The sequence below is a fragment of the Mauremys reevesii genome, linkage group 9 (assembly GCF_016161935.1).
Source record: "Mauremys reevesii isolate NIE-2019 linkage group 9, ASM1616193v1, whole genome shotgun sequence".
In the NCBI taxonomy this organism is placed as follows: Eukaryota; Metazoa; Chordata; order Testudines; family Geoemydidae; genus Mauremys; species Mauremys reevesii.
Window position 1 is genome coordinate 26,309,357 of NC_052631.1, and position 25,525 is coordinate 26,334,881.

General features: G+C 40.9%; 1 protein-coding gene across 12 annotated transcripts in view; it reads right to left on the reverse strand.

Moving 5' to 3' along the window:
- Positions 1 to 25,525, reverse strand: part of MED12L (mediator complex subunit 12L) — a 330,165-nt gene that overhangs the window by 18,102 nt on the left and 286,538 nt on the right. For 10 of the 12 annotated variants that reach the window (XM_039487294.1, XM_039487298.1, XM_039487297.1 and 7 more), the window contains 4 exons: positions 20,852 to 21,063; positions 11,747 to 11,797; positions 5,009 to 5,098; positions 4,110 to 4,330 (listed from right to left, as the gene is read on the reverse strand). In XM_039487294.1, coding sequence (XP_039343228.1) covers positions 4,110 to 4,330; positions 5,009 to 5,098; positions 11,747 to 11,797; positions 20,852 to 21,063 — 574 coding nt within the window. The remainder of the gene's footprint in view (positions 1 to 4,109; positions 4,331 to 5,008; positions 5,099 to 11,746; positions 11,798 to 20,851; positions 21,064 to 25,525) is intronic. The other 2 variants (XM_039487299.1, XM_039487295.1) reach the window with 1 other exon arrangement.

A 25,525-nucleotide genomic window follows, 5' to 3' on the forward strand; every position in this document is an offset into this window, starting at 1 on the left:
AATTCATTTCCCTAACAGGATAGCTAGTTTTGGAACATGGCCAAGGCTTGGCCATTTTTGTAACAAACCCAAGATGATTAATGCTTTGTTGTTAGCAGCCCACCATTCAGTCATCAGAAGATGGAAATTATCTCTTCCCAACAGAAGAAAAAGTTGGACACAAGCTTGATGCTGTTGCTGAGATGAAAAAATGGATATTTGGCCCTAAGGATAAAAATCAGTTACTCTACACTGCAAGGGCCAGGATTATAATTTTTAACAATGCTGAGGACATTTAAGGTGAACTGTGAAGCAGAACAGACTGAGAGCACTTTAGGGCAATGACTGTTCAAATTCTACTTGTACAGGATCAAGCACAGACCTGATCCTAATCAGGGCCTCTTGGCACCACTCCAATCAGGCTACGATTTTCAAAGGAGCCAAAGGGAACTGAAGATCCAAATCCCAATGAATTTTAATGAAATCTGGGTGCCTAACTCTCCTAGGCTGTTTTGAAAATCCCAGCAGAAATAGATTTAGAAAATGCCTTTTATTGTTCCATTGGCGTGCATAGAAATGGCCTTAAACTTTTTATTTTTTATTAAGTTGGGGGAAGCGGCGGTTACATTTTTTCTTGCATATTTTTTTGCATGATTTGAAATGTATCAAGTCCTCAGAACGCCCACCCTGCTGGAGAGATCTCAGGAGTGTCTGGGTGATGGGCATGAGGCTGGAACCTGAAATGCAGCTAGCCTTCTCACCACTGGAAACAGAAGGGATACTGATTCTGAGATCATGTCATGATAAAAATTAAGTTTTAAGGTAAAATTAAAAATACAAAATTTTAATACCTATATATTTGTTTTTAAAATACATTTAAAATAGTGTCTTTAGCCAGGACTGATAGCTACTTAGTTTTTCTAAGCAACCAATTCACCTACTGAAAAATAGAAAAGTTCATGAATGCAAAGTTTATGTAAACCAGCAACAAGCCTTTTTTATTTTATCCTGTGGACCTATGCAAGTCCCACTGAAGTTATTATTAATATTATTATTATTATTTTTACAGGAGCACCTTTGGGCTAGGTGTCACACTTTCAGGATAACTGCCCCTGTACTCCCCTCACCTAACCCCACCCCCCCCGGAGTTCCCAGTCAAGTCTCAGCCATGATCTGTCTTTGGGAAGGGGCCCGTGTCCCACTCCCTTCTGACCAGGGTTTAAGGCTGTACAGCTCCCTGCTATACAGTGTGATATCCCCAGCACGCCCGTCTGCCTAATGGCCAGTGCCCATGCTTTGCTTTCTTGTCTCGGAGAATGACCAGCATATGCAGCAGTTATATGCTACTACACAGCTCTTTCCCAGCAGAATATATTTATTCTCAGGGCAAAGCATCACAGAGAAAAAACAAAAAAACAATAAAACTTCCCAAAGACTTACTAAGCATACCAGAATTCGCCCATCTTCCACATGGGGTTTAAGGCTGTACAGGTAGGCCAGAACCCCTTCCTAGCCTTCAAAAACTCCTGTCTGTTTGCTCACTCAGAAAGAAGGCCCTCAGTCGGTTTAAACTCACCCTTTAAATACCCAACATTTTCTCTTTGTTGCTTAGTCAGTGACAAACCCAGCCTGAACCAGCATATGCAAATCCAAGGAGCTATTGCCTCTCCAAAGTTGTTTACAGTCCCAGGGGTAGTCTCCCCCTACTGTTTTTAGTTCCTATCGGAGCTACTTCCCGAGGAGTAGGACACAAACCTACATACATCATTCATAAATGTAATACAGTGGTTCTCAAAGATACTGCATGGCATTGCAATATCTGTACAGGCACATAATGAGACAGCCCCTGCCCCAAAGTCTTTACAGTCTAAAAATACAAACCAAAGTGTGCAAGAGGAAACAGAGGAAAGGAAGGGGAAACAATTTGCCCAAGGTCACGCAACAGAATCCAGGAATCCTGATGCCCAGTTCAGTGCCTTATCCACTAACCCATTCTATCTCATTAACAGGAAAACTGCCATTGACTTCACCAGGAGCTGCACCAGGCCATAAGTTATTAAGCATATTTTATAGTCCTAGGACAAACCTGACGCTTTATTCTTAGAGTTTGAGAATGCTTTACAATACCCAAATCAGCATATTGTACAAGATTAAAATCAGGTACTGGGCACGTGTTAGTCTCTAAAACTTTGGTTCAGATTAGTCATTTTGACTGTGATGACTTATATAACAAAGAAATGGAATCAACGTGCTTCATGCTGACTTTGAAACATAACATCTGCAGCAAAAGAAAGCCAACAACTATTCTATCCTCAAGTCCCTGCAGTTAACGTGACCTCAGAGATGCTTTCAGCAAAGCGTGGGAAGTCTTTTAAAGTGTCCTTTTAAAAGCAGACTTTTGAATCATATCTATCCCATTACAATTAGGGATAGATAAATTTGTAGAGTCTGAGATTTTTCAAATCTTGAAAACTTTGTTTTCAAAACAATTTTGAGTTTGCGAAACTTTCACACCTATAATTTAACCTGTTTTTTCTCAAGGAACATTTTCAACTAGAAATGCACATTTTAACCCAGAGTAAAACGTGCTCCATATTAGGGACAGAAAAGCACTCTAAAAACTAGACTGGCACAAGTGACTGGCTGGTATGTACTGTGCCAGTGGGATTTTCAGAAGCACTTGGCATTGGTCTAACACTGCTCTTATTGAAGCTGAGGGTAAAACTCTCATGGGACTTCAATAGAAGCAGAGTTAGGCCAACACATGGTGACTTTTGAAAACCCCAGCCTATATTTTCATTAGAATTTCCCTCTTTCCCCAGCTCTCCATTGATTTAATTTCCATCCACTCTGCCTGCTTTCTGTTCCATTTCCCCCCTCTTGATTTTTCCTTCTTCCCCTTAATGCTACTCCTCTGACAGTCTCTCCTAGGCAGAACATAAATGCCACTACATCTGAGCTGAACTTTCAAACTAGTGATGATCTAGTGCATTCAAACATAAGCAAAGTAAAATTGCCCTTTGCTAGTTCAATGAATGAGTAGATCTTGTGTTTCTTAGACTTTCCTCTATTTATTTCCCTATGGATCCTGCAGGATTTATGCATGTAAACCAGATTATGGTATTGTGTTATCTTGGCAAGTTCTCTGTGTACTATGGATCCAAAATGCACTTATATACAGAAGGGCTCCATTGTGCAGATGCTGCACCAATACAGAGGATGACCCAGTCTGTGCCCAAACATTTTACAATCTACAGTAGAACCTCAAAGATACAAACACTAGTTACGGAGTTCTTGACCAAATGGACACCCTCTGGAACTGGAAGTAATCAGGCAGCACGCAGGCACGCACACACACCCAAATACTTTACTGCCTCAGGGCCCTAGCCATGGGGCTCAGGGTTTTAGCCGGGGTGGTGTTAGGGCTGCAGCTGCAGAGTGAGGGGGGTCAGGGCTCCGGGCAGGGGATGGGGTCAAGGCTTCAGACCCTCCAGAGCACCGGGGCTTCAGTCCTGTGGCTCCATTCCCAGCTTCAGCCCCGTGGGGGACGACGGGGCTTTAGCTACGAGGGGAGCGCTGGTTTCAGCCCCAGAACTCCCAGTAGCCCCAGCACCCCCAACCCAGCTGAAACTGGGAGCAAACCTGTGGGAAGCCCCAAGCCACAGTGCCTCCCAAGGGCAGAAGCCGGGAATGGAACTGCAGGGCTGAAGCCCTGAGCCCCAGAGTTCCCCCCAGATCTAAAGCCCTGAGCCCTGGTGCTCCTGAGGGTCAGAAGCTCTGACCGAGCCCTGTCCATCCCCTCCCATACCCTGCGGCTGCAGCCCCAACCCCTCCACCCCAGTGGCCGAAGTGAGTAATGTCTTGTTCAGAGTTATGGACATTTCAGAGTTATGGACAACCTCCATTCCCAAGGTGTTCATAACTCTGAGGTTCTACTGTAATTGAAAACAAGCAGCAACAAGTGACTGTAACAAACAGTGGGCGGGAAGTGGGAGGGAGAACAAACTGCAAGACTCGCCATTACCTCACTCTGATTAATGGACATAATTTTAAATTAAGTATTAGAGCTATATATCAAGACCGCAACGTCCCTGTGATATAATAAACCAGAAGAACATGTAAAGCCTTACCGCTGAGTGCCTGTTAAAGGCTGAATATAAGCAGCAGCCTGCTGTTGAATGTACCCACTTGGCTGTTGTTGCATCTGTCTTAGTCTTTCCATTAGAGCTGGATTGGAATGAGTTGCTGGATACGTTCTGGGGTTGTAGCTGGGTGAAAGCACTACACCACCAGCCTGCTGTTGTTGCAGAGGCATCTGAGTACTGTACATTGTGTATCCATGAGGCACAGTCTGCATGGAAAACAGCCCATGGTACAATTTAACAAAGGCCACATGTTCATCTCCTTAAGCCATTAAAGAAAAAAAAGTAACCTTTATTAAAAAGCAAAATCCGGACAATGGAGCCCTCGGTAAAACATTCCGCTGTGTAATTACACCAAACAGCAATTACCCTTATATTTTAATAGTGTTTCTCTTTTTCTAATAGGCCCACTCAGCTGCAGTGTGAACACATTCATTTCCATTTTTAATTTACATCTTGCCTAGTTAATTCAGTGCTTAATCAGGAGTGGTGCCTGGGGTCTTCAGCACCAACACTTCTTTTTGGTATCAGTAGCATCATGATGACACAATGAGAGTAGCAAAGTCAGTGATCCCAACCTCACTCTAACCAGGCTGGATTTCAGACTCAATACTGCGGTACACATGGACTTTACAGACAGATCATTGGGAAAAGATTAGAAGCCTGCCAAAAAGATTTGTTTGACTAAACTATGCAGGAACTAGAGAACTGTCAATAACTTTTCATTCAGGGTGAAATTCGAAGACTCACTACTTAAGTCCCAATTAAGCCTTTAATGCAGGTCTTAAATGGGATGTAGGGCACTGCTTGGACTCTCTGCACTGAGGTGAATTTCATGTGTATACCTTACGGCCTGTAGCAAATGTTCCATAGGAGTAGCTCAGTACCTGTGCCTGCTGTAACCCTGGGTACTGTGGAAGCTGGGAAGAAGGACGTACTTGCTGAGCGAAAACAGTGGCCTGATCTATTGGCTGGCCCTGAAAGACAAAGTACAAATCAAATAAAATCTGCTTATTCTAAATAAAAGTCTCTGTTTCTGTCCATTGACTCAAACAGCTCATGCAGTTAAGTCTTACACTTATTTTATGAACATAATTAACCAGTTTCCAACCTTTTTCCATCAAGAAAATTCTGTTTTCTGACACTGAACTGACCACTGAGCAATATGTGCAGCTACATCTGTCTGGGGGAGGAGGTGGTGGTAAGAAAGGTTATCTTTTGTTCAGCTCAGAAACACTACTGTAAGCACAGCAATGCAGTGAAAAAAACAACAATCATTAAGTCAGTAGAGAGGCTATAACTTAAAAATAAGGTCTGGAATACAACTGGCTCTTCTGTTTTAAAAAAGTAATAAATTCTTGAGGGCAGTGCACTGAATTATGCAGAAGACATATCAATACACTGAAAATCACTTGCTTTAATGTGCAAAGAATAACTTTCTGGAGCCATTATGATCAATTATTGTAAGAACTACCCCTCATAACAGAATGCGCAAACAATGAAAATAAAGGACTATGGTTATCATAAGGTGATCAGATATTATGGTGAAATATAAATACTTATTGAATAGGCAGACAGCAATGAACCATTTCCAGTTTAGTCTGAAAACACATGCAGCACTTTTGCTCATCAAGACTCCCATTTGATGTTTTTAAATTGTCTGCTATAAGTAAGTATATGAATTGTGACACAGCCAGTTAGAGTCCATACAAACTAAATGCACCCAAGCAAGTGAGGTCAGTGGTGCAATAGCAAAGTTCATTACAATTTAATTTTCAAAAGTGAACACGTTAGTGGGGATGTCCCTGACAAATAACAAGACACTAAAAGATTTAAATTGCCACTCGTATACTGGTTCTGAAGGGAAGAATGATTAAGAAAATATGAATGTTGGGCACAAATTCGAGATCATGCAGGTCACCAATTTGCAAGTGAAAAACTGAGAGAAGTATAATGAAACATTTTTTCTGAGATTCTGAAGCCTCAAACAGATTAATTGGACAATTGTCCTAGTCACTACAGCCCAGATTTTTAGAGTATTTAGGTGTTGCTGTGCTCAGCATTGCAACTCCTACTACGTGATTATGGAGCCTAAGTGTCATTTTAAAAAGGGATTTAGGCACTTAGGAGCTTAAATCCCATTGACAGTAGCTAAAATCACCTTCATCCTCAGTATCTAAATCACCTTTGAAAATGAGATTTAGGCTCCTAAATCAGTTAGGGGTTGCAACACTGAGGGCTGCAACACCTAAATACCAAAAATCTGGGCCCAAGGACTCAAGCCACCAAACATTTCCAGACATAACTAAAATTACAGGAGCTTCAAGGTTCAAAGCTTTTCATTCAGACTTTGCATTGAGCTTCACTTTCCCCAACAAAAAACCAACCAACAAAAACCAAAAGCCCCAAAAGAAAAACAAACCATCAGATGCGTTATCACCACATACAAGCAAAACACCAGCACTATCATTCAATGCACTGCCAATAACGATGTTGCCACGAGTGCCATCAGTGAGACAAAGAGTAATGCCACTTGCAGATACCGCCTCAAGAGCAACAGGAATTTTTCTTTATCACTCACTCTCATCCTGTTAATAATCACATTGTTGGAAGCTATACAAACTATCGAAATGTGGTAGTAAACAAACAGGCCTAAGTTTAACTATTATTTGGACACTGCCACAAAATCGTCAGGAAAATAGACTTGGGGCATAAAGAGATCAGTACGGTCTGAGTGGACTCCCCACAGAGAGACTGTGATACTCTATACCTCAAAGCAGCCCCCTGGTGCCCCCATATTCACCACTGACATATAATTATGATATGTTTTGAACAAAGTATGCCTTGTAAGGTATCATTTTAAAAGTGTTGATCTGCTGAACATTAATAGCCTGTTGGATTGTATGTGCTGTCATTATATGTAAAGTTTGGAAGTTTTGCTGTGTGTGTGTTACTGAAATATGTTGTGAGATTGGGAACACTCACAACCAGCCTTTCAGATGCAGCAATGGAGTAGCCAGATGTGCTGATGTCCGATTAAAAGGAATTCATTCTCCCAACAGCCATCCCAGAAGACTTCTCAGAGAGAGCATATAAACACTGCTTGACCAAAGGGGGCGGACCCCCACGTCACAAGCATGAATCTTTCCAGTAAGCTGGAATAAACTATAAAAGAAGAGAAGTGACATCATCACTTGACCTCTCTCTCCCCTCCTCCAACTCAACACCTGGAAGAAAGGTCTGGAGGACAAAGACTTTGAACTGGAAAGGGTGGTTTTAACTCAGCTGTCAGAGTGAGGCATTATTTGATTCAAATCCTGTCTAGTTTGTAGAGCTGAGACTGCAAACGTATTTTTGTTTCTTAAGTAACCAACTTTGATCTCTACACTTGTTACTTGTAATCACTTAATAAATCTGTTTTAATTTTACCTAAAACAGTGTGTTTTGGTTGAAGTGCTTGGGAAATCTCAGCTCAGTTTACAAAGGCTACGGTGTGTCCTCTCCACACCAAGGAAGGTGCAGACTGGGTAATGAACTTACGCTGGTCAGGCTTCTGACCAGGGAAAGACGGTACCGTTCTGGGAGACAAGCCTGGGGAGTGGCGTGGGAATTGGCTGGGGGCTCTCTATTGTTGGTTCACGAGTGACTGGCAAAGCATTCATGTAACTCAGTTGCGTGTGACCCTGCCTGTGGATGTCTGTGTAAGTGCAGCTCCTGCCAGAGGTTTCTGGCTTAACAATTGTATCACAACGTGAGAGCAATACCCCAGGTTGGTGGTACAGAGGGCTCAGCAATCCCACAGTCCAGGAAACCCCGTCACAGAGACATCACCTTGAGAAGGGGTAACTGAGTTTGGCTGGAGAGCCAGACAAAGCCCAACCTCCTGAAAACCTGGGGTTGGTTGTACGTAACCTGGGAAAAGACCAGCAGAAAGGTCTCAAGGCCTGAATCCAGATGCCCACATTCTTTTCTAGGGGTTCTGTGGAATGTGTCAGCCCTTTGTCATCATTGCTTCTGGTTCTTCTACTGATAAATATGTCCAACTGGCAATGAAGTCAATGGAGAATGGAATTTTGTCCACTGATACAAGTCCTTATTTAATAATGGTCCCATTCAACTCCCACTGAAATCAATGGAAACACTTCCATAAACTTCAGTGGGAGTTGGATTGAGCCCTAATTCATGAAGAAAATGCTGACTAGATGCATGATTTCACCGACAGAACCAAGTTGTAGGCAGAACCCCCCAAATTAAATTACTCTTGTTCACAAAATTCATATGCAGGCTTTTCTCAACAGTTAAAAGGTACAATCTGAAGCCCAGCAAGCTAAGTTCTATGAGTTACAAAGCAGAGCATATTTTTTATTTATGACAACAGACTAAGAGGTACTACTTGAGCAATAAGGCATTAGGTCAGACAAGAGCTATCGGTCTAGGCAAAATTGAACTTTAAACCAAAAAGCTATTAGCTAGGCAGGATACAAATCAGCTTTATCCAGAGCAGCAGGCAACCACAGAGAAAATTCCAATGTTGTGAGCAAGAATTCTGTGATTGTTTTTGATAAATTCTAAAGACCTATCAGAACAGGCATCATTTAGTCAGGAGTAAACTAGCATGCAAGTTAATTGGTGAGAAATGGAATCATGCATGCATGTAACAAAAATGAGCACTTCTGATAGCGGATGCAAGCTTACAGTAGTAACATTATCTTATGATCTGATCATGTATAAAATAAAATGCAGCAAAGCTCACTGCAACTGGAACTGAACTGAATACACTGTCTGGTACGTTGTGTGGTCATAAGTTATCTTTTATAGTAAGGCAATAGAATTGAGTAGCCTGAGCTACCTCAGCCAGGTTGGCAACAACATCTGTGTTTAGAAACAGAGAGCAAAACACTAACACTTATTTAGACTGTAAATATCATGGTTTGATACATTTGTACAAAATGAAAGACTCCACTGTATGCCCACAATAAATCTAGGCTTGTTTTATTAACTGCACAGATGCCAAACTATATCCCTTTGCTGCCAAGTCTCTAGTAAATAAAAATATGTATTGCAAATATATAAAATATTAAAATCACAGCATCCAGCAGATATTTTTACAAAGATTGATTTAGTTTGTCTCTCTGTCAATTAATGCTTTACCAACATAAACAGTGCTCCCGGGACAGGAAGTTAGGCACGCAACCAACTTTGAAACTTAACTTTCCTGATCAATAATGCCTTACAAGCCATCAACACAGCTTTTAGAATGTGAACCTCACCAAGCCACAGCAATAGATTAATTTGTTAATCAATCAATTAATTTAATTAATTTTTTTAAAAAATATTTTGGGTGAAATTCCTGGCCCCATTGAAATTAATGGCACAACTCTTATTGACTTCAACAAGGTAAGGATTTTACTTTAACCCTTGTCTGCTGACAACATGTCAATTCACAAGCCATTTAGGTCAGATTTTCCAAATTTTAAATGTTAGATTATCAAAGGTGCTCAGCACTCAAAAGGTCCACACTGTGACACTTGTAGGCAGATTTTTAAAAGGCCTCAGCTTTAATAGACCACCTAACATGCTGAGATTTTTTTTTTTGAAAACTTGGCCATTTATCTTGGTGCCTAAATGGGAGCTACGCCCTATTGAAGCCTGGCTCTGGATAATAGACACTCCAGAGACAAAATATCCTTTCATAGAAGGTTAGCTAGAAAATGTATATGATTTTCTCCAATTTCTGATAAAAACTAAGTACTAATACAAAAATGTTAAATATGCTACACACTATATTTATCATGAAACATCATTTATCTTCTAACTTCTGAAAAGGGGATAAGGGTTTATGTTTCAGTATTTAGCACTCCTATGTCAACATGTCATACTGATTTTTTTACTTGATGCAAAATCTAAAATACATTTATTATAAAACTTGCTTTCCGAGGTGGCTCAGTTAATATGACAGCAGTGCACTGCACAGTCCATGCATGAGATCTGAGATCACAAGCATTTTGGGGGCTCCGAGTACAGAGGGACAAGGGAGAACTCTGCTTCCATTGATGAAATGGCAGAACTACTATCCACTTATGGAATGGAATTAAGTGCTTCTCTGGAATTTCTGATGGCATGAAGTAGGGTGCTGAGAAGCATGTTGCCCACACTACTTTTACAGCTCCTCGGTCAGTCAGTCCATGGAGCAGTCCTGGGAACACTGTTGCAGAATCTCATAAGTCTCATGTTACTAAATGATTAAAACTGGCATAATAGGAGCTCAAAGCAGGGAGGAGTTGGAAGGTAAACACTGGAACAAAACCAGCAATCAGCGTGAAGATATGGGCAGTATGTGAAGATATGGGTCATGCTTGGACGCGTGTGGCATCAGAAACATCTCTCTTTTAATCTTTTAGAGCAAAAAATATGAAATATTTAAAACAGGAAAATAATTATAAAGTTATTGGAAACATTTGTCATAAAGGAACACTCCATGGGTGCATGTGTATACGTAATCTACACATAGGGTGACCAGACGTCCCGATAAAATTAGGATTGTCCCAATATTGTACTCTCTGTCCCATGTCCCGACCGATGTATGATCAGGACGCCATTTGTCCCAATATTGTAGGGTTGCCAGGCCTCCGGTTGACGCAGGGTTGGCAGGCTACCTACCTGGCTGGCTATGCACAGCTCCCCAGAAGTGGGGATATCTCCCTCTGGGTCCTAGGTGCAGGGACAGCCAGGGGGATGCCGCGTGCTGCCCCTGCCATGAGCGCTGGCTCTGCAGCTCCCATTGGCTGGGAACCGTGGTCAATGGGAGCTGTGGAGGTGGTGCCTGCCCGCAAGGCAACACACAGGGCGACCTAGCTGTGCCTCCGCCTAGGACCCAGAGGGAAATGTTGCCTCTTCCAGGGAGCCACCTGAGGTAAGCACCACCCAGAATCCGCACATACCCCGCCCCCGCACTCCAACTCACTGCCCCAGTGCTGAGCCCCCTCCTGCACCCAAACTCCCTCCCAGAGTCAGCACCCCAAACCCCCCCTCCCATACTCCAACTCACTGCCCCAGCCCTGAGACTCCGCCTGTTGCAGCAGGGGCTGGAGCCTGGGCTGTGCGCCCCAGACCCGTAGCATGCGGTCGGTGCCAGGCTTGTGCGTCCCTGACACGCAGTTTCCACGGGGGCTGGAGCCGGGGCCATGCGCCCCCAACCCGCAGCATTCGGCGGCGGCTGGAGCCAAGGCCACGTGCCCCCCGACCTGTGGCATGGGCTAGAGCCGGGGCTATGCGTCCCCGACCTGCAGCTTGTGGCTGGAGCTGGGACCATGTGTCCCTGCGGCTTGCAGGGGGGGCTGGAGCCAGGCCATGCGCCTCCCATGGCAGCTTCCTAGGGCTGTGCACCTCCCACCCCCATGGTTCTGGTGGGGGATATGAGCCTGTGGCTGCCCCCACCATGTTTCCAATATTTTTACTCTTGCAATCTGGTCACCCTAGTTACACACATGCACATACTCTATCTGAGCAACAGGGGAGCTCAAAGCATATCATTCTCATTTACAGCAAATTGTGCAGCTTGTGCGTTGAAAGAAATGCATGTTTGTGCAAAAGAAAAAAAAAGTTGAAGACAGCAGTGTGGTTACCATTATGTTGTCAAAGCCTTCTTGAAGAGCTACAGCAGTGTTACAGACATCCTAAAGGAAAAGAATAGGCGAGAAAATGGCAAACAACACAGAGAACAAATATTAGCTTTGGTTCATTAGCAAAGTTGTTCCCTTAACCCAAACACTATTATTATACATAAATGACTTCAATTTATGAGATATTTTATAACATGGCTATTGCATTGATGAGAAAAAACTAGTAACATTCTTTCATAATTGTCTTAAAATAATTATCCCTTTACTAAACATCCACCATTAGCAGTAACACAATCCACTTACCAAATGTATTATCTTTAGAAGGATTAGTATCAGATATGTTTACACCCTTTTATTTTTAATCCTTTTGCCATTTTAAGAAGAGCCTGATAAACAACTGAGAACATGATAGGTGAATATTATCTAAGACAAACGATTTCAAATGCAGCTCATGTTCAATAGTTTTGCACAAGCTATTTAAAATAAATGAGTTTAAGAGTAAAAAGGTTCAGGGTATCACAGAAGGTCTGGGGACCTGACCACAACTCTCATTTCTTGGCAAAAAGGAAAAAAAATTGCCGGAATGGATTTTAAACAACAGGCTTGGCCAAAACTAGACACAACCAGACAACTGGTTCTGTGAAATGTGGTCATTGGGCTAGGCAACTAAGCATTTGAAAGACAGCTATTAATCATCATTAACAGGCTGTCATGTCTTCAATGGTCCATCTCCCAATGCAGAAAATTGCGTGCACAGGTAAATGGAGGAATCTGGTTTGGAAATTGGGAGTAACTGCCCTGGATTAGGAAATATCTTTTATTGGGCCAACTTCTGTTTGTGAGAAAGACAAGCTTTTGAGCCACACCTCTGGGGCTCTTCTTCAGGTCTGAGAAACCATCACAGCTAAATGCAAGGTAGAACAGATTGTTTCGCATAACGACTGAACTGGGTCTAATAAAAGATATTACCTCACCCACCTTCTCTCTCTATTGGATTAGGAAAGCCACACTGGAGCAGGCAAACTGACCTGGAAAAAGCGGTTTGTTAAACAGGTTCTGGAGCCATTATAGAGAAGAGTTGATATTTAGAGAGCAAGGGAGGCTGTCAGTCTTAACAGAGAAGGGATTACCTTCAAGAGATGTAAACTATTCAGCTCTTCCCTTTTCACCTGAGAATGCCCTATCTAGATTATGGGAAGTGTAAATATTGATGTGTTAAGCAAATGGTTTCTTTTGTTTTAATTGTATTTTCCCTCTATTTTTAATAAATATATAGATTACTGTTGTATGGACAGTTCCATGCAAACATCCTCAAACAGCACCATCAAGGAGAGAGGCTACAATGTAGAGTTTCTGGTATCCAGTCACAATCAGCTGGTGTTGCTATCAGCCCATAGAGGGTGAACACAAGAGGAGATGTCAACAGACCTGGGAGGAGATGAGAGCTAGAGGAGGTGCAGGTCACACAGATAACACCTGCATACACTCTACTTGCTCTTCTCCATAGATCCACTCCTCAAAGTGCTGTGCACCTGCTCACTGAGCGACATTGAGCATTTTCAACACTCACTGAAATCAATGGAGTGCGAGGGCAAGTAGTAGTTTCACAGTATCAGACTGAAAAACAGGTTACAGACCCACCAGGTATTCAACAGCAATGAACTTACTGCATCTGACGCTCCATAGTAATGCACTTCACAGAAAAATATCCATCTAAGCAATTACATTTATCATCAAATTATGTACTTTATCTGATACTGTTTTAACTCGTGCTGAAGCAGTTCAAATCTGCAATAGGCCATATTAGAAAAGTCTTTTTAACTGTTCACTTTTTAAAACAATTTTTTACAAAATATTTCTATTTAAAAACATGGTAAAATAATGTCAATGAGAGCTTTTTTCCTGAATTTACAGTACTTTAAATGTTATCATTAAAATAAGTGTACATCCACACTGGAAGAACATGCATATTCTATATGTTCCTCAGAACAAAAATATGGAAGATGAGTAAACATTGCATCTGTGGACTGCTTTCCACAATATGTTTTGCATTATCATGCAGATCTAATAAAAACAAATATCTGATGTCCTATGACTAGGAGGAGCATAACCACTTAGGTCTGAGCTACGCTGGGGGGTAGGGGTGTATCGACCTAAGTTACGCAACTTCAGCTACATGAATAACGTAGCTGAAGTCGACGTACTTAGATCTACTTACTGCGGTGTCTTCACTATGGTAAGCTCTCCCGTCGACTCCGCCTGTGCCTCTCACCCTGGTGGAGTACCGGAGTTGATGGGAGAGCACTCGGCGGTCCATTTATCGCGTCTAGACTAGACGCGATAAATCAACCCCCGCTGGATCGATCGCTGCCCATTGATCCAGCTGGTAATGTAGACAAGCCCTAAGTCATCAGCAAGTGATTCATTTCTAGCCATAGCTGACACAGAAACATCACATCTCCTGGGAACAGAAAAATACGGTTAAGGTGATCTTACAGACTGTCAGAATACTGATATCAGGGCATCACAAAGAGTTTGTTTTGCAGCAGATAAATCTACAGGGAATTTAGATCTCAACCACAACTTCCTAGTCCCATAGCTAGATTAACACACTCAAGGGCTATATTTATTCATCTTAAAACTGGCTGACTGGCTGGTTATCTTCTGATCCTCTTAACACAACATACCTAACTGCACTTAGACTCTCATTGTGCAACACAGGCTGGACACCTACTCCAAGCATTTGTAATTCATGGTTTCCCTCACTGAATCTTTACACTTACCATTAAAATCAACTGAAAGTCTAGTGTCAACACCACAGACATTTTCTACATGAAAGCGGATGTATACATTCTTAATCACAAATAATAAAATATATGTTCTTTCCATCAGCAATTGTTTGTCGTTAATAAATAAATGGTGCCAGATTCTGCTGTTACTCTAGAATACAACTCTTATACAACTACACCCATATAAGTGCAAAGCAGCTGTATTGCAGTCAATGGTATTACTCTGGCATTATACTAACATTACTTTGGTCAAAATGTGACTTATTTATGTCTTAATGTATCTTATTTTAAAATGATCTAGGTTATACATTGCAGAAAACAAACAGCCAAGAAACATACTATTTTATTGTAATAAAAATATCTAATTTTACTCTGTCATTTAAATCATAGCAATCACCTTATTACAACTTAGTAAATTCATTCACCAAAATAACGCAGAAAAGCGACTTCCAAATGTCTAATGCAAATGTTATATATTAATCCTTCATTCTTCATTGTACACAATAAAATTAATAGAAACAAATAAATCACATACTTTTTTCCCTAACTAAACAAAAATCTTTATACTGCCTGTTTGTATTTTCTGTCAGAAAATTGTCCTTCAGGAATACTAAAAATTGCTTACAGGTGTTTTATGGTGCTAATAAAGCATAGCAGTGTTATAAGATTTCTGTACAGGAATTCTAAACAGTCTATAAACTATTATAGGATTCCTTGCAATTCACAATAGCCTTTTATTCTATATGTAATATTTGAAATCAGTGGAGCAAATAGTTTTTAATAGAGAGTGGTATTTACTTCATAGCTAAAAGTTTTTAACAGAATGGCATTTACAGTCCTACCAGCTCAAAAGTGTTGGTTCCTTCTGGATTTATACACAAGAATCTAGGGGGTCCTATAGAATTGCATACCATGGATGTTTTGTGAAATAGACCGTGCTACCTATGTCAATGAGTAACATCTCCAACTTTCCAGATGGCAGCAACATACAGAAATAGAAATATTTAAGAAACTCTCTTTGCTTCACCACATCTTAAAAAAATATAGCTCATGATGGTGGTGCCCAAAACTTACCGAATGCCTTAAATAAAGATAAGATTTGCAACTGCTAACATTTTTTGGTCTTTGCTTTCCCCGCTTCCAGTTTTCAAAGTATTTCCTATACTAAGCCCAGGGAAATAAAAATAAATATTGCAAATGGTGAGGTGACCATGTCTTTTTTACTTAGGTAAAAATGGCAAATTTTTCAGTCCCACTACTGTATTTGAACTATGGAGGAAAAGGCTGCAAAGCATTCACAAGAATTTCTGGTTGCACTACAGCGTGTGCTTGGGAAGCCTGTGAAAGCAATTTATACTTTTAAAGCGCTTATCTACACTCAGATTATTTTGCCAAAATTTTCCCCATAGTTGCTAATACCTGTGCAACTCCGCCAGTGCATTAAACCTTAGTGTAGGTAAGACTCAGAGCAGATCTAAACTATGTGGTAAAAATGCGAGCAGACAGAGGAGCCATCTCTACACTACCACTACTGAAGCAGGTCACATGGTGTTAGCAATGAGGGAATATTTTGGTAATACGTTTAGAGTAGACAGCTACAGATGCTGTCAGCAGGCCATTTAATCACAGATAAAAGTCCCAGGAAACAGATTAAACCACAGAGTGCCTTCTGAGCCTGGCATTATATACACAACCTTGGCAGTGACCAACCCAAATGTCTGTATCAAGCCCTCTTGCATGTTGTGAAAGCCTTGTCTATTCATAAAACTGCACAGGTTTAACAAAAGGTTTAAAAACTAATTTAGTGAATCCAATGCAAAACACCTATCTGGCTATTCTTAAATTGATATAAATCTGGTATATATTGATGTATCTTAAACTGATTCATTACCAAATTAAATTAAATTAATTACTCTTTTGCTCGTATAAGCTGCATCTAACACAGGTTTTTTTGTCAGCATAACTATTACGGTTAGGGGTGTTCTTAAATGAGAGGATAAAACAATTACGAGTGTAGTTTAGGCTTCTGCATTACGACTCAGATTTTATTCACCTAAGCACAATATATGTAACACTACTTATTCAGGCAGAGATTTGCTGAAATCTCTATACTCTATCATGTGAATATGAAGTCAATAGGACCTTTAAGTAGGTAGTACTGAGTTGGGCCCTTAATAATGTTGCTTAATATTGGAAATCTTGTAGCTGGGTTACTTTCTATGAAACAGGAAATGCTGGGTCACAATATATGGTTGATCATTACACATAATTTTAATATAATTTGAGATCTTATTTCTTATTAGTAGGAATTTTTTTTTAGTCTTATCCTGTTTGTAATTTGTATTATCTTTAAAACTGCAACTAAAACTAAGCAAAACAATTGAAGTTATTTTTTTCCTTTTTATATTTTATTGACTGACATGTTCTTCTAAACCTTTGTTAACTTCTTAATTCTTTGATAAAAAGAAAATAGTATTCAGTAAAAGGTCTTGGGGGTAGGCACTGTTATATATTTGCACTGTGCCTAGCACAATGGAGACCTGGTCTCTACGTGCGACAGTAATAAATAATAATAATAAAATATCTGAAACCCCCATACTATTCTCTGCTGTTCATAGTTATATTTTTGCCTGTTGCCCTGATGAGCCCCCCAAATTTAGCAACAGACCATAGTGTCTGTGGGATTAGGACTAGGAGTGGGAAGAAACCAAGGAACAGCTGCTCTCTGTAGCTTCCCTAGGATGTGGGTGGATTTCAAGTGGAAAGCTGCCCAGGAGTTCCTGCTGTTCAGAATAGCAGTATCTCCTACACAGCTGCAAACCCTCCCAAGTCCTCCTTGGATTTGTCTACAGTACAAGTCTATTGGGGTTTAATCAGGTTGGCTTTCACAGTTTCAATCTTATTTATGGGTTTTGTACTGCCACTCCTCACAGTAGTATCTGAGTTCATTTGTTCTACACTGATCACTAACTCACAATCAGCATTGTGTCAAACACAATACAATTTTATAATATGGCAAGTTCCCCATGTCTGCCATGGGGATGGGAGAAGCCCACACAAAACCCCCAATATCTTGTGGGTATCCTAATATCTGTTTGGAGCTCGAGACTCATACAGTTTCATGCAGTCAACCCCCCTTCAATGCCGAACAGGAGGAAAGGAATTTCCTGGCCCTACGGAAGACTAGCACTTTGCCCCAGTAGTATTTGGTTATGGGTATTTGTGTCAACAAAATCAACAGCATGAACTAACTGAGTTCTAAATGCTAGTAACTTGCCTCATTCTGAGGGAAAACAGACATGAGGATAAAAATCCTCAAGGAAGAAACCACAACAGTGCAGGAATTTCTCCTCTTTCCATCTGAGTACAGAGGAGTGCAAGGGAAGTGAACAAATGGAGTTTCTCTCTCTTTGGCTGTCAAACACCAAGGCGGCGCTTGCCAATAGTGCTATGTATCATCATCATTTACTATTTGTGTTGCAGTAGCACTTCAGGACCCTAAAAGAGCAATACTGACCCCACTGTGCTAGTTACCCTATAAGCACATAACAAAAAGACAGTCCCTGCCGTACAGAGCTTTCAGTCTAATGAAGAGACAACAGGCATATGGGGAAAGCACAAGGTAACGAGATGATTATGAACAGTGTGCTAAGCAGCTGTCTCAGCATACCAGCTTTCTAATCATTGTTGAGATTTTTGTAGGCATCACAGCAGAGGAGAGCTTTAAGAAGGGATTTGAAGGAGGACAATGAAATAGTTTTATGGATATTTACAGGGAGCTCCTTTCATGCAGCATAGGACAAAGCAGGTAGGTACTTGCTGGAAAATTTGACAAATGGGCATCTTTGGCAGAATGGAGGCAGAAATCGATATTGTGATAGCATATGAGATGATATATAGCATGGGGATAGGCCAAAAGGGCCTTAAAAGTGAAGACAAGTAGTTTATGTTTGACAGCGTACGCTGTTTATAAAATTCAACAAAATGAAGCTCTGGGAAATGCTGGTCCTTCTATATTTGGTTCACACACTGGGCAGTAATTGTCTACCAATATCTTATATATAAAACACTGAGCCTAGATAGATAAGTCAGATTGACAGGTTATATAATGTGGTGATCTATTGGGGGAGGTGTTGCACCTGCTCTATGGATAAACAGAAGACAGAGGTCTGCAGGTCTGTTCAGTCAGCACTTTTCATAAGCAAGGAATCTACCACAGTTAAGTTAGACTCTGTTAAGTAGACCACCCGCAACATATGAATAATCAGATGAGAGAAGCCCTTATTCTTAGGGAAACAAAATTCTTCAGCAAATTTTCCTCACAAATGGATCCTATATATTACCATCATCAATAAATTGGTGATGAAATTGCAACTTATGCTGGGAAAACAATAGAATTTACCCACTGACTTTCTTAGGACTTCAGTGTTGAGTTGGCTTATTTTATTTGCTTTTTATTTATGTACATATTGTCTATATTGTACATCAGGAGCTGCTGTTCATCTATTATTCTGGGCCAATGACGAACACATCCCCAGTGCCTTGCACGAATGACAAACGTACCATTTTACAAAGGCAGATTGGCAAGAACATATTTCCTAGAAAAAAGTACTACTCCCTAGGAGTCAATAAAAAAAAAACATGGCTTGAGACTCAACTGTATATTTGTTGGTGCCAAGGATTTACTTACAGGAAAGATGAAGTTTTTGTTCCAAGAATGTCCAAGAAGCAGATTTTGAAAGATTTTAAAACACAATCAGCAGTAAGGGCTCGATGTGAAAGGGCAGGGCAACAAATCACGCAAGTTTTATATATGAGTTTTTCGTAACAGGGATCTGGAAGCCAATTTTATTTTTAAATACTGTTCTTTAGCTCTGATTAAGCCAAGGTTTCTCAAACAAGGGTTGCCACTTGTGTAGGGAAAGCCCCTGGCGGGCCAGGTCGGTATGTTTACCTCTCCTGTCCGCAGGTTTGGCCGATTGCGGCTCCCACTGGCCCCGGATCGCCACTCCGGGCCAATGGGGCTGCTGGAAGCGGCGCAGGCCGAGGGACTTACTGGCCATCAGCTTTAGGAGGGACCTGCAGCAATCTCCAGGAAACTAGGTTCAAGTCGTGCACCTCCCACATACTTACATAGAATATAAGTGTGGTTTTGTGTATAACATTTGTTCATTGCTCTCTATGAAACATGTTAGTGAGTGAAACACCAGAAATTTTTACAGTGTGTTGTTTTGGGGGATGGGGAGCGGGGAGAGAGGAAGAGAGAAAAAAAACACTCCCCCATGTGTGTGAGAGAATGGCTCCCCCAGGAGATTCTGGAATTATTAAATTTAATTAACATTGTCATTAAACAGCAGAAACAGAGAAAATTTGGTTTACCCAGTCTGGCAGTATATTGGATCATGCAGCATGACTGTGAAAAGTTTTTTCAGATTCTCACCTTCAGGGAATTTAGAAACAGTCTAAGGTTATATGCTTTTTAAAAATTATATGTAGCTCCAAGAACAATAAAAAGTCTGTTGTATTCTCCTAAAGTACACTGTAATATTGACAATACCAGTATGAAGATTCATAGGAGCTTTCTATTTCAAATTCAGTCTCAGAGTTATAGGAAAGGCATAAACGATGTTAGAAGCTGAACTGCAACCTACCACATTTGCACAACAAAATGACTAACATGTGGGAGGGTCCTAGAGCTCAGGCTCTAGCCCAAGCCTGAATGTCTACACCACAATGAAACAGCCCCTTAGCCAGAGTCAGCTGGCATGGGCCAGTGGTGGAATTTTAATTGCAGTGCAGGCATAGTGTCCATGAGATCTTCTTTATCACCTGTTGAAGTTTTACGCAACACCCAGTTTTATAAGATAAGTGATACGTAACTGAGATCAGAATAGGGCCGTAGGGATTTGTAATCTCTGATGATACTTTCATTTCTGTAGTGTTTTACAAAACTTATTCAATTCTACACATGCTGTCTTTATAAACGGGGCCTGATCCTACTTACATACATTTACATACATTCATTAAACAGATTAGCACAGGGAAGTTAAAGGACATTAAGCAGTAGAGGACCAGCCAATGATTTCATGAGATTTGCAGTAAAATTAAAAAAGGACACACAGACAAAGAGGTTGGTTTGGCAAATAAAGTTTAAAGAATAAATGGCCCTGGTGGAACAGGACTTAGAGTACACGGACCTGCTCTGTGGCAGTAAATGGAGATCAAAATAACCTCAGATGGCTCATAGGCTCCATGCAATTAACTATAATACAAGCTGAAAGAAAGGCCTCCCTCTCCATATTTTGGGGTTTGAACAAACCTGTTGGAAAGGTCTTGTTTGGGCTTGCTGCCTGAGTAGCCGCTGTTGCTGCTGCTGCTGCAGGAGTTTCATCTGGAGCAGCTGCTGCTGAGACGTAATTGCATGTATGGAGGGTGGTTGCATCATGGTGCCAGAACGCCTCTGTAGCATGTTAGACAAGGCTTGTTTTGTGTTCGTTGGAACAAAAGAGCCTGTAGGATCCAATCTGGAACCTAAAAAACATAAAATATAAATTTTTTCCCTGTCTTTTAAAGCAAAAGGGCTGACAGATCATTGTTAATCTGTCTATTCTACTGCATATCAAATACAAATAAATTATGGTAAGAGGTCTGTCTCTTTAAAGGCAGAGAATTGGATTGAGATTAACATTTCCAGCCAGAACAATTAACAGGCAAGCAGGGTTTACAAAAAAGAGCACAGCACCTTTAAAATAGAGCTTTACTGGAAGTCTATCCATTTTTCTAGGTTCTAATAATGGAGCTGGTGCCTCAAACTGTAATATCTGAGTGTCTCAGATGTGAAGGTGAGAGAGGAGACAATTACTGTGTCCAAACACATTCAAAATAACTGTTCAAATTACAAAAGTTTGACACCAGAAAAATGGAAACTAAAGTGCTTGCCCAAAGCAATCAATACAATCCTGAATGGATTATTAAAGGTCAATTAATAAGGGAGGATCAGAACCTTTTGAGGAGTACATCGGTGGACATACCTTTCTAGGAAATGTTTCAGAGGGGCAGATCAAAGTAAATGGTCCTAAATTCTAGGCTCTTATGATGGGGTGTGCTTGCCCCACACTTGCCTGGAATAGGTCGATGTAGGCGAGGTGGGTGGGGTTGCAAGTGCTTTGGAAAATAGGATTAAAATTCAAAATGATCTGGACAAACTGGAGAAATGGACAGGATGAAATTCAATATGGACAAATTTAAAGTACTCAATTTAGGAAGGAACAATCAGTTGCACATAGAAAATCAGAAATGACTGCCTAGGAAAGAGTACTGTGGAAAGGGATCTGGGAGTCTCAGTGGACCACAAGCTAAATATGAGTTAACAATGTTGCAAAAAAAGCAAACATCATTCTGGGCTCCATTAGCAGGAGTGTTGTAAGCAAGACACAAGAAGTAATTCTTCTGCTCTACTCCTTGTTGATTAGGTCTCAAGTGGAGTATTGTGTCGAATTCTAGACACCACATTTTAGGAAAGATGTGGACAAATTGGAGAAAGTCCATAGAAAAGCAACAAAAATGATTAAAGGTCTAGAAAACATGACTTCTGAGGGAAAATTGAAAAAAAAAAGGGTTTGTTTAGTCTGGAGAAGAGAAGACATGATAACAGTTTTCAAGTACATAAAAGGTTGTTACAAGGAGAAGAGAGGTATGTTGTTCTCGTTAACTTCTGAGGATAGAACAAGATGCAATGGGCTTAAATTGCAACAAAGGTGGTTTAGGATGGACATTAGGAAAAACTTCCTGACTGTCAGGGTAGTTAAGCACTGGAATAAATTGCCTATGGAACTGTGGAATCTCCATCATTGGAGCTTTTTAAGAACAGGTTAGACAAACACCTGTCAGGGATGGTCTAGATAACACTTTGTTGTGCCATGAGTGCAGGGGACTGGACTAGATGACCTCTTGAAGTCCCTTCCAGTCCTATGAGTCTATGATTAACTTATTAGGCTGCAAGCTGGGGGATAGTTACATTGAGATGAGAGCCCTAATTAAGGAAAGCTCCCCTGTGGAGGAACAGGAGGGGGTTCTATAAAACCCAGGAGCTGGTAGCAGAACGAGGGCTGCAGTCAGTCTTTCTGGGATATGGGAGAGAAAGGGATTTGGACCAAAAGAGGAAGGGTTTGTCTAGCAGACCTGGAGAAAGAAGTTTAGCTAGGGTGGAGAATGTGAGCCTGGGATAAGAAAGGTAGGAAGAAGTCCAAGAGAAAGGCAGGAAGGTTTGAGATAGTACAGACCTTGGCTGCCGGAGAGAGGCCCGTGGACTGGAACCCAGAGTAGTGGGTGGGCCTGGGTTCCTCTACCAGCCAATGAATGAGTGGCACAATCTGGGTAGTGATCTTGAAGACTATCTGGGATTGCTCATCCCAGTCACTGAGGAAGTGACTTTGCCATGGCAGTGGACTTAAGGACTGCCTGGGATGCCATAGAGGATTTGATAGAACTCTGGAAGTGGAGGACCATTATGACTTGGCCGGAAGGTTATGCCACCAACATGAGGTGCTGCAGCTCCTGTGGAGCCAGAGAGCGACTGCAGAGCGAGATGATGAGCTGGCAAACCATGAGACAAAGATATCAGGCTGAAAGAGCTAATCCCTGGAGAGGCCACGAGGGGGACCCCATGAGGAGCAAACACTGTGACAGCACTATTGTAATACAAACGGATAACAATACATGTATCATTGAGGACCACCCCAGAGAAACAAGGACAACGACTCAAGACCTCTAATCCCAGAGGAAGGTTCTGAAGCATGCCATTCTGTCAAAGGGACAGGGAGAAAGAGAATGCTCTCTGGAGAAATGTAAAATATTGATTATTCCCTGTAACAACCTAAACCATTTAGCCTGCACCTTGAACCTATTTAGATTAGCATGTGCAGAGTTTAAGCCTTACTTATGTTACACAAACTGTTTCTTTTATTTTATATTATTTTTCCTAGTTCTAATATTAATAAATCTTGTTTTACTGAAATCCAGATGATTTTAGAATGTCAGGAATTTCACGCAGATGGTCACAAAGAAGTAAAACAAACTTCCAGCTTCTAAGAGGTGGCAGTTATGAAAGTGTGTCTGAAATCTACCCAGCTTTGGAATCTTGGTCAAAATGGCACGGTCTAAGATGTGCTGCTTTCCTCTGGTCCACCAGATACACAGAAGATACCCAAGTTTAAGGGTCAAATTGACAAGAGTCTACATACCATACCTGTACTATCAAAATTATGTCATTTATGATCACTGCGAGTAGAATGGCACAGAAAAATGCCTATTTGAATTATCAGGGAGATTTAGGCATAGCGGTTTATATCCCTTCTTTTTTACTCCTTGCAAATGTCCATTTTCCGAGAGGCTCCATTCTCTAAATGGTTATTGTAGATGGTCAATTTGCCACAGTGTGGAGTCTGTGTGTATGAATTAGTTCTGTACCAAAGGTTCAGCCTCGTTGTTCTCTGTGGTGTATAGCTAAGATTGTTTGTCCTCCTCCACACTAGGCTCAGCAACACTCATTTTAGCAACAGTGGGACCCCTAGTGGGTACTGTTTTGGCATTGTTGGGACGCTTAGCAGGTACTATGTGAAATCTTATAATGGGTTGAGTTAAAACCCCACTGAAATTGGTAGGTGTAAACTCACTCTTCAATTACCATAACTGTAAGCATACACTCCACCTAAGACAAAAGGTGTGTGACAAACCCATCCACGAGCTTTTGGTTGAGTATTCTTTTGGCTAGTTGCATGGGGGCGGGGGGGAGATCACATAGAAACTGAGGACAGACAAGAACAGATAGAGTCAGACAGCCTCAAGGAGCATTTGAAAGCATAGTGGCTGACCCTGGAAGAGGTTTTGGGGATCAGGGGTGCAGGCTAAAAGAGCGTTCTTGGTGCTGCGAGCAAAAGAATCTGTTTCCTGTTATTTGATTCCTTCTGCATTCAAAGACACGGGACTGTGTACATTCTTTGTAAATAAACAAAACTGTATAAAAGAAAATACGAGACTCCATTTCTACTTCCAGTTGGAACAACCTACTAAACCCTGAATTTTGGCTAGCCACTCAGGCCAAAACAGGTAAGAGGAGGATAAGACATGATACAAGGAGATATGACTTCATGCAAATGGAAGAAAGGGAGAGAAATACACATATAAAAGTTATGAGATTGCTTGTTTTGCATGGTATTTATATTAGTGCCATCTCCCTTCCTCCTTTTTCCACCTCTCTCTCCAATTTCTCAACCAAAATCTAATTAGAAGGTTTATAAATAAAAGGCCAAGAAATCTCCATAACTATAATGCAGTAGTACTAGCAGCTCTCAAATCACACTTGCTGCAGCATTCCAGCCTCTGACTGAGGTGGGTACAGCTGGATTGTGCCAATAAGTATAGTCTAGCAGTTTGAGATCCCAAGACTGCAAGCCATGAGCTTCTGAGTTCATGACACCAAATGTTTGAAAAATAGCTCTGAAGACTGAAAGTGGTCTATGAATGCTAACTCCTGGTACTGAAGATGATAAAGCGATGTACCGTACAACACATATTTTATCCTGAAAAATAAAAATTATCCACGAAAGTTCATAAACAGAATGTGAGTAATTTTATGACAATCTGCAAAAGAATAAGTCTATTCCACCCTGACATAAGAGAGGCCAAATCTCTCTTATTCTCTGTGTGCTGCCTGACATAAATTAATGTGTGTTTATTATGAAGGAAAACTGACTTCATTTGCAGTTCTCTAACTTCGTCTCCCTAATTTTTACAATTATCATCTAACATTTTCTGGACATTTTTTACCTAGAATAAATAAAATCTACTCATATTTGAATCATCAGAAAAAATATTTTAGGTTTATATATTTGTAACCAAACTTATACAATTTTATGCTGTATAATTTTCCTTCACGATGTGGTAGCTATTTTTTATAACATCTAGAGATTTGCTGTATTTCCCCTTAGAGTAT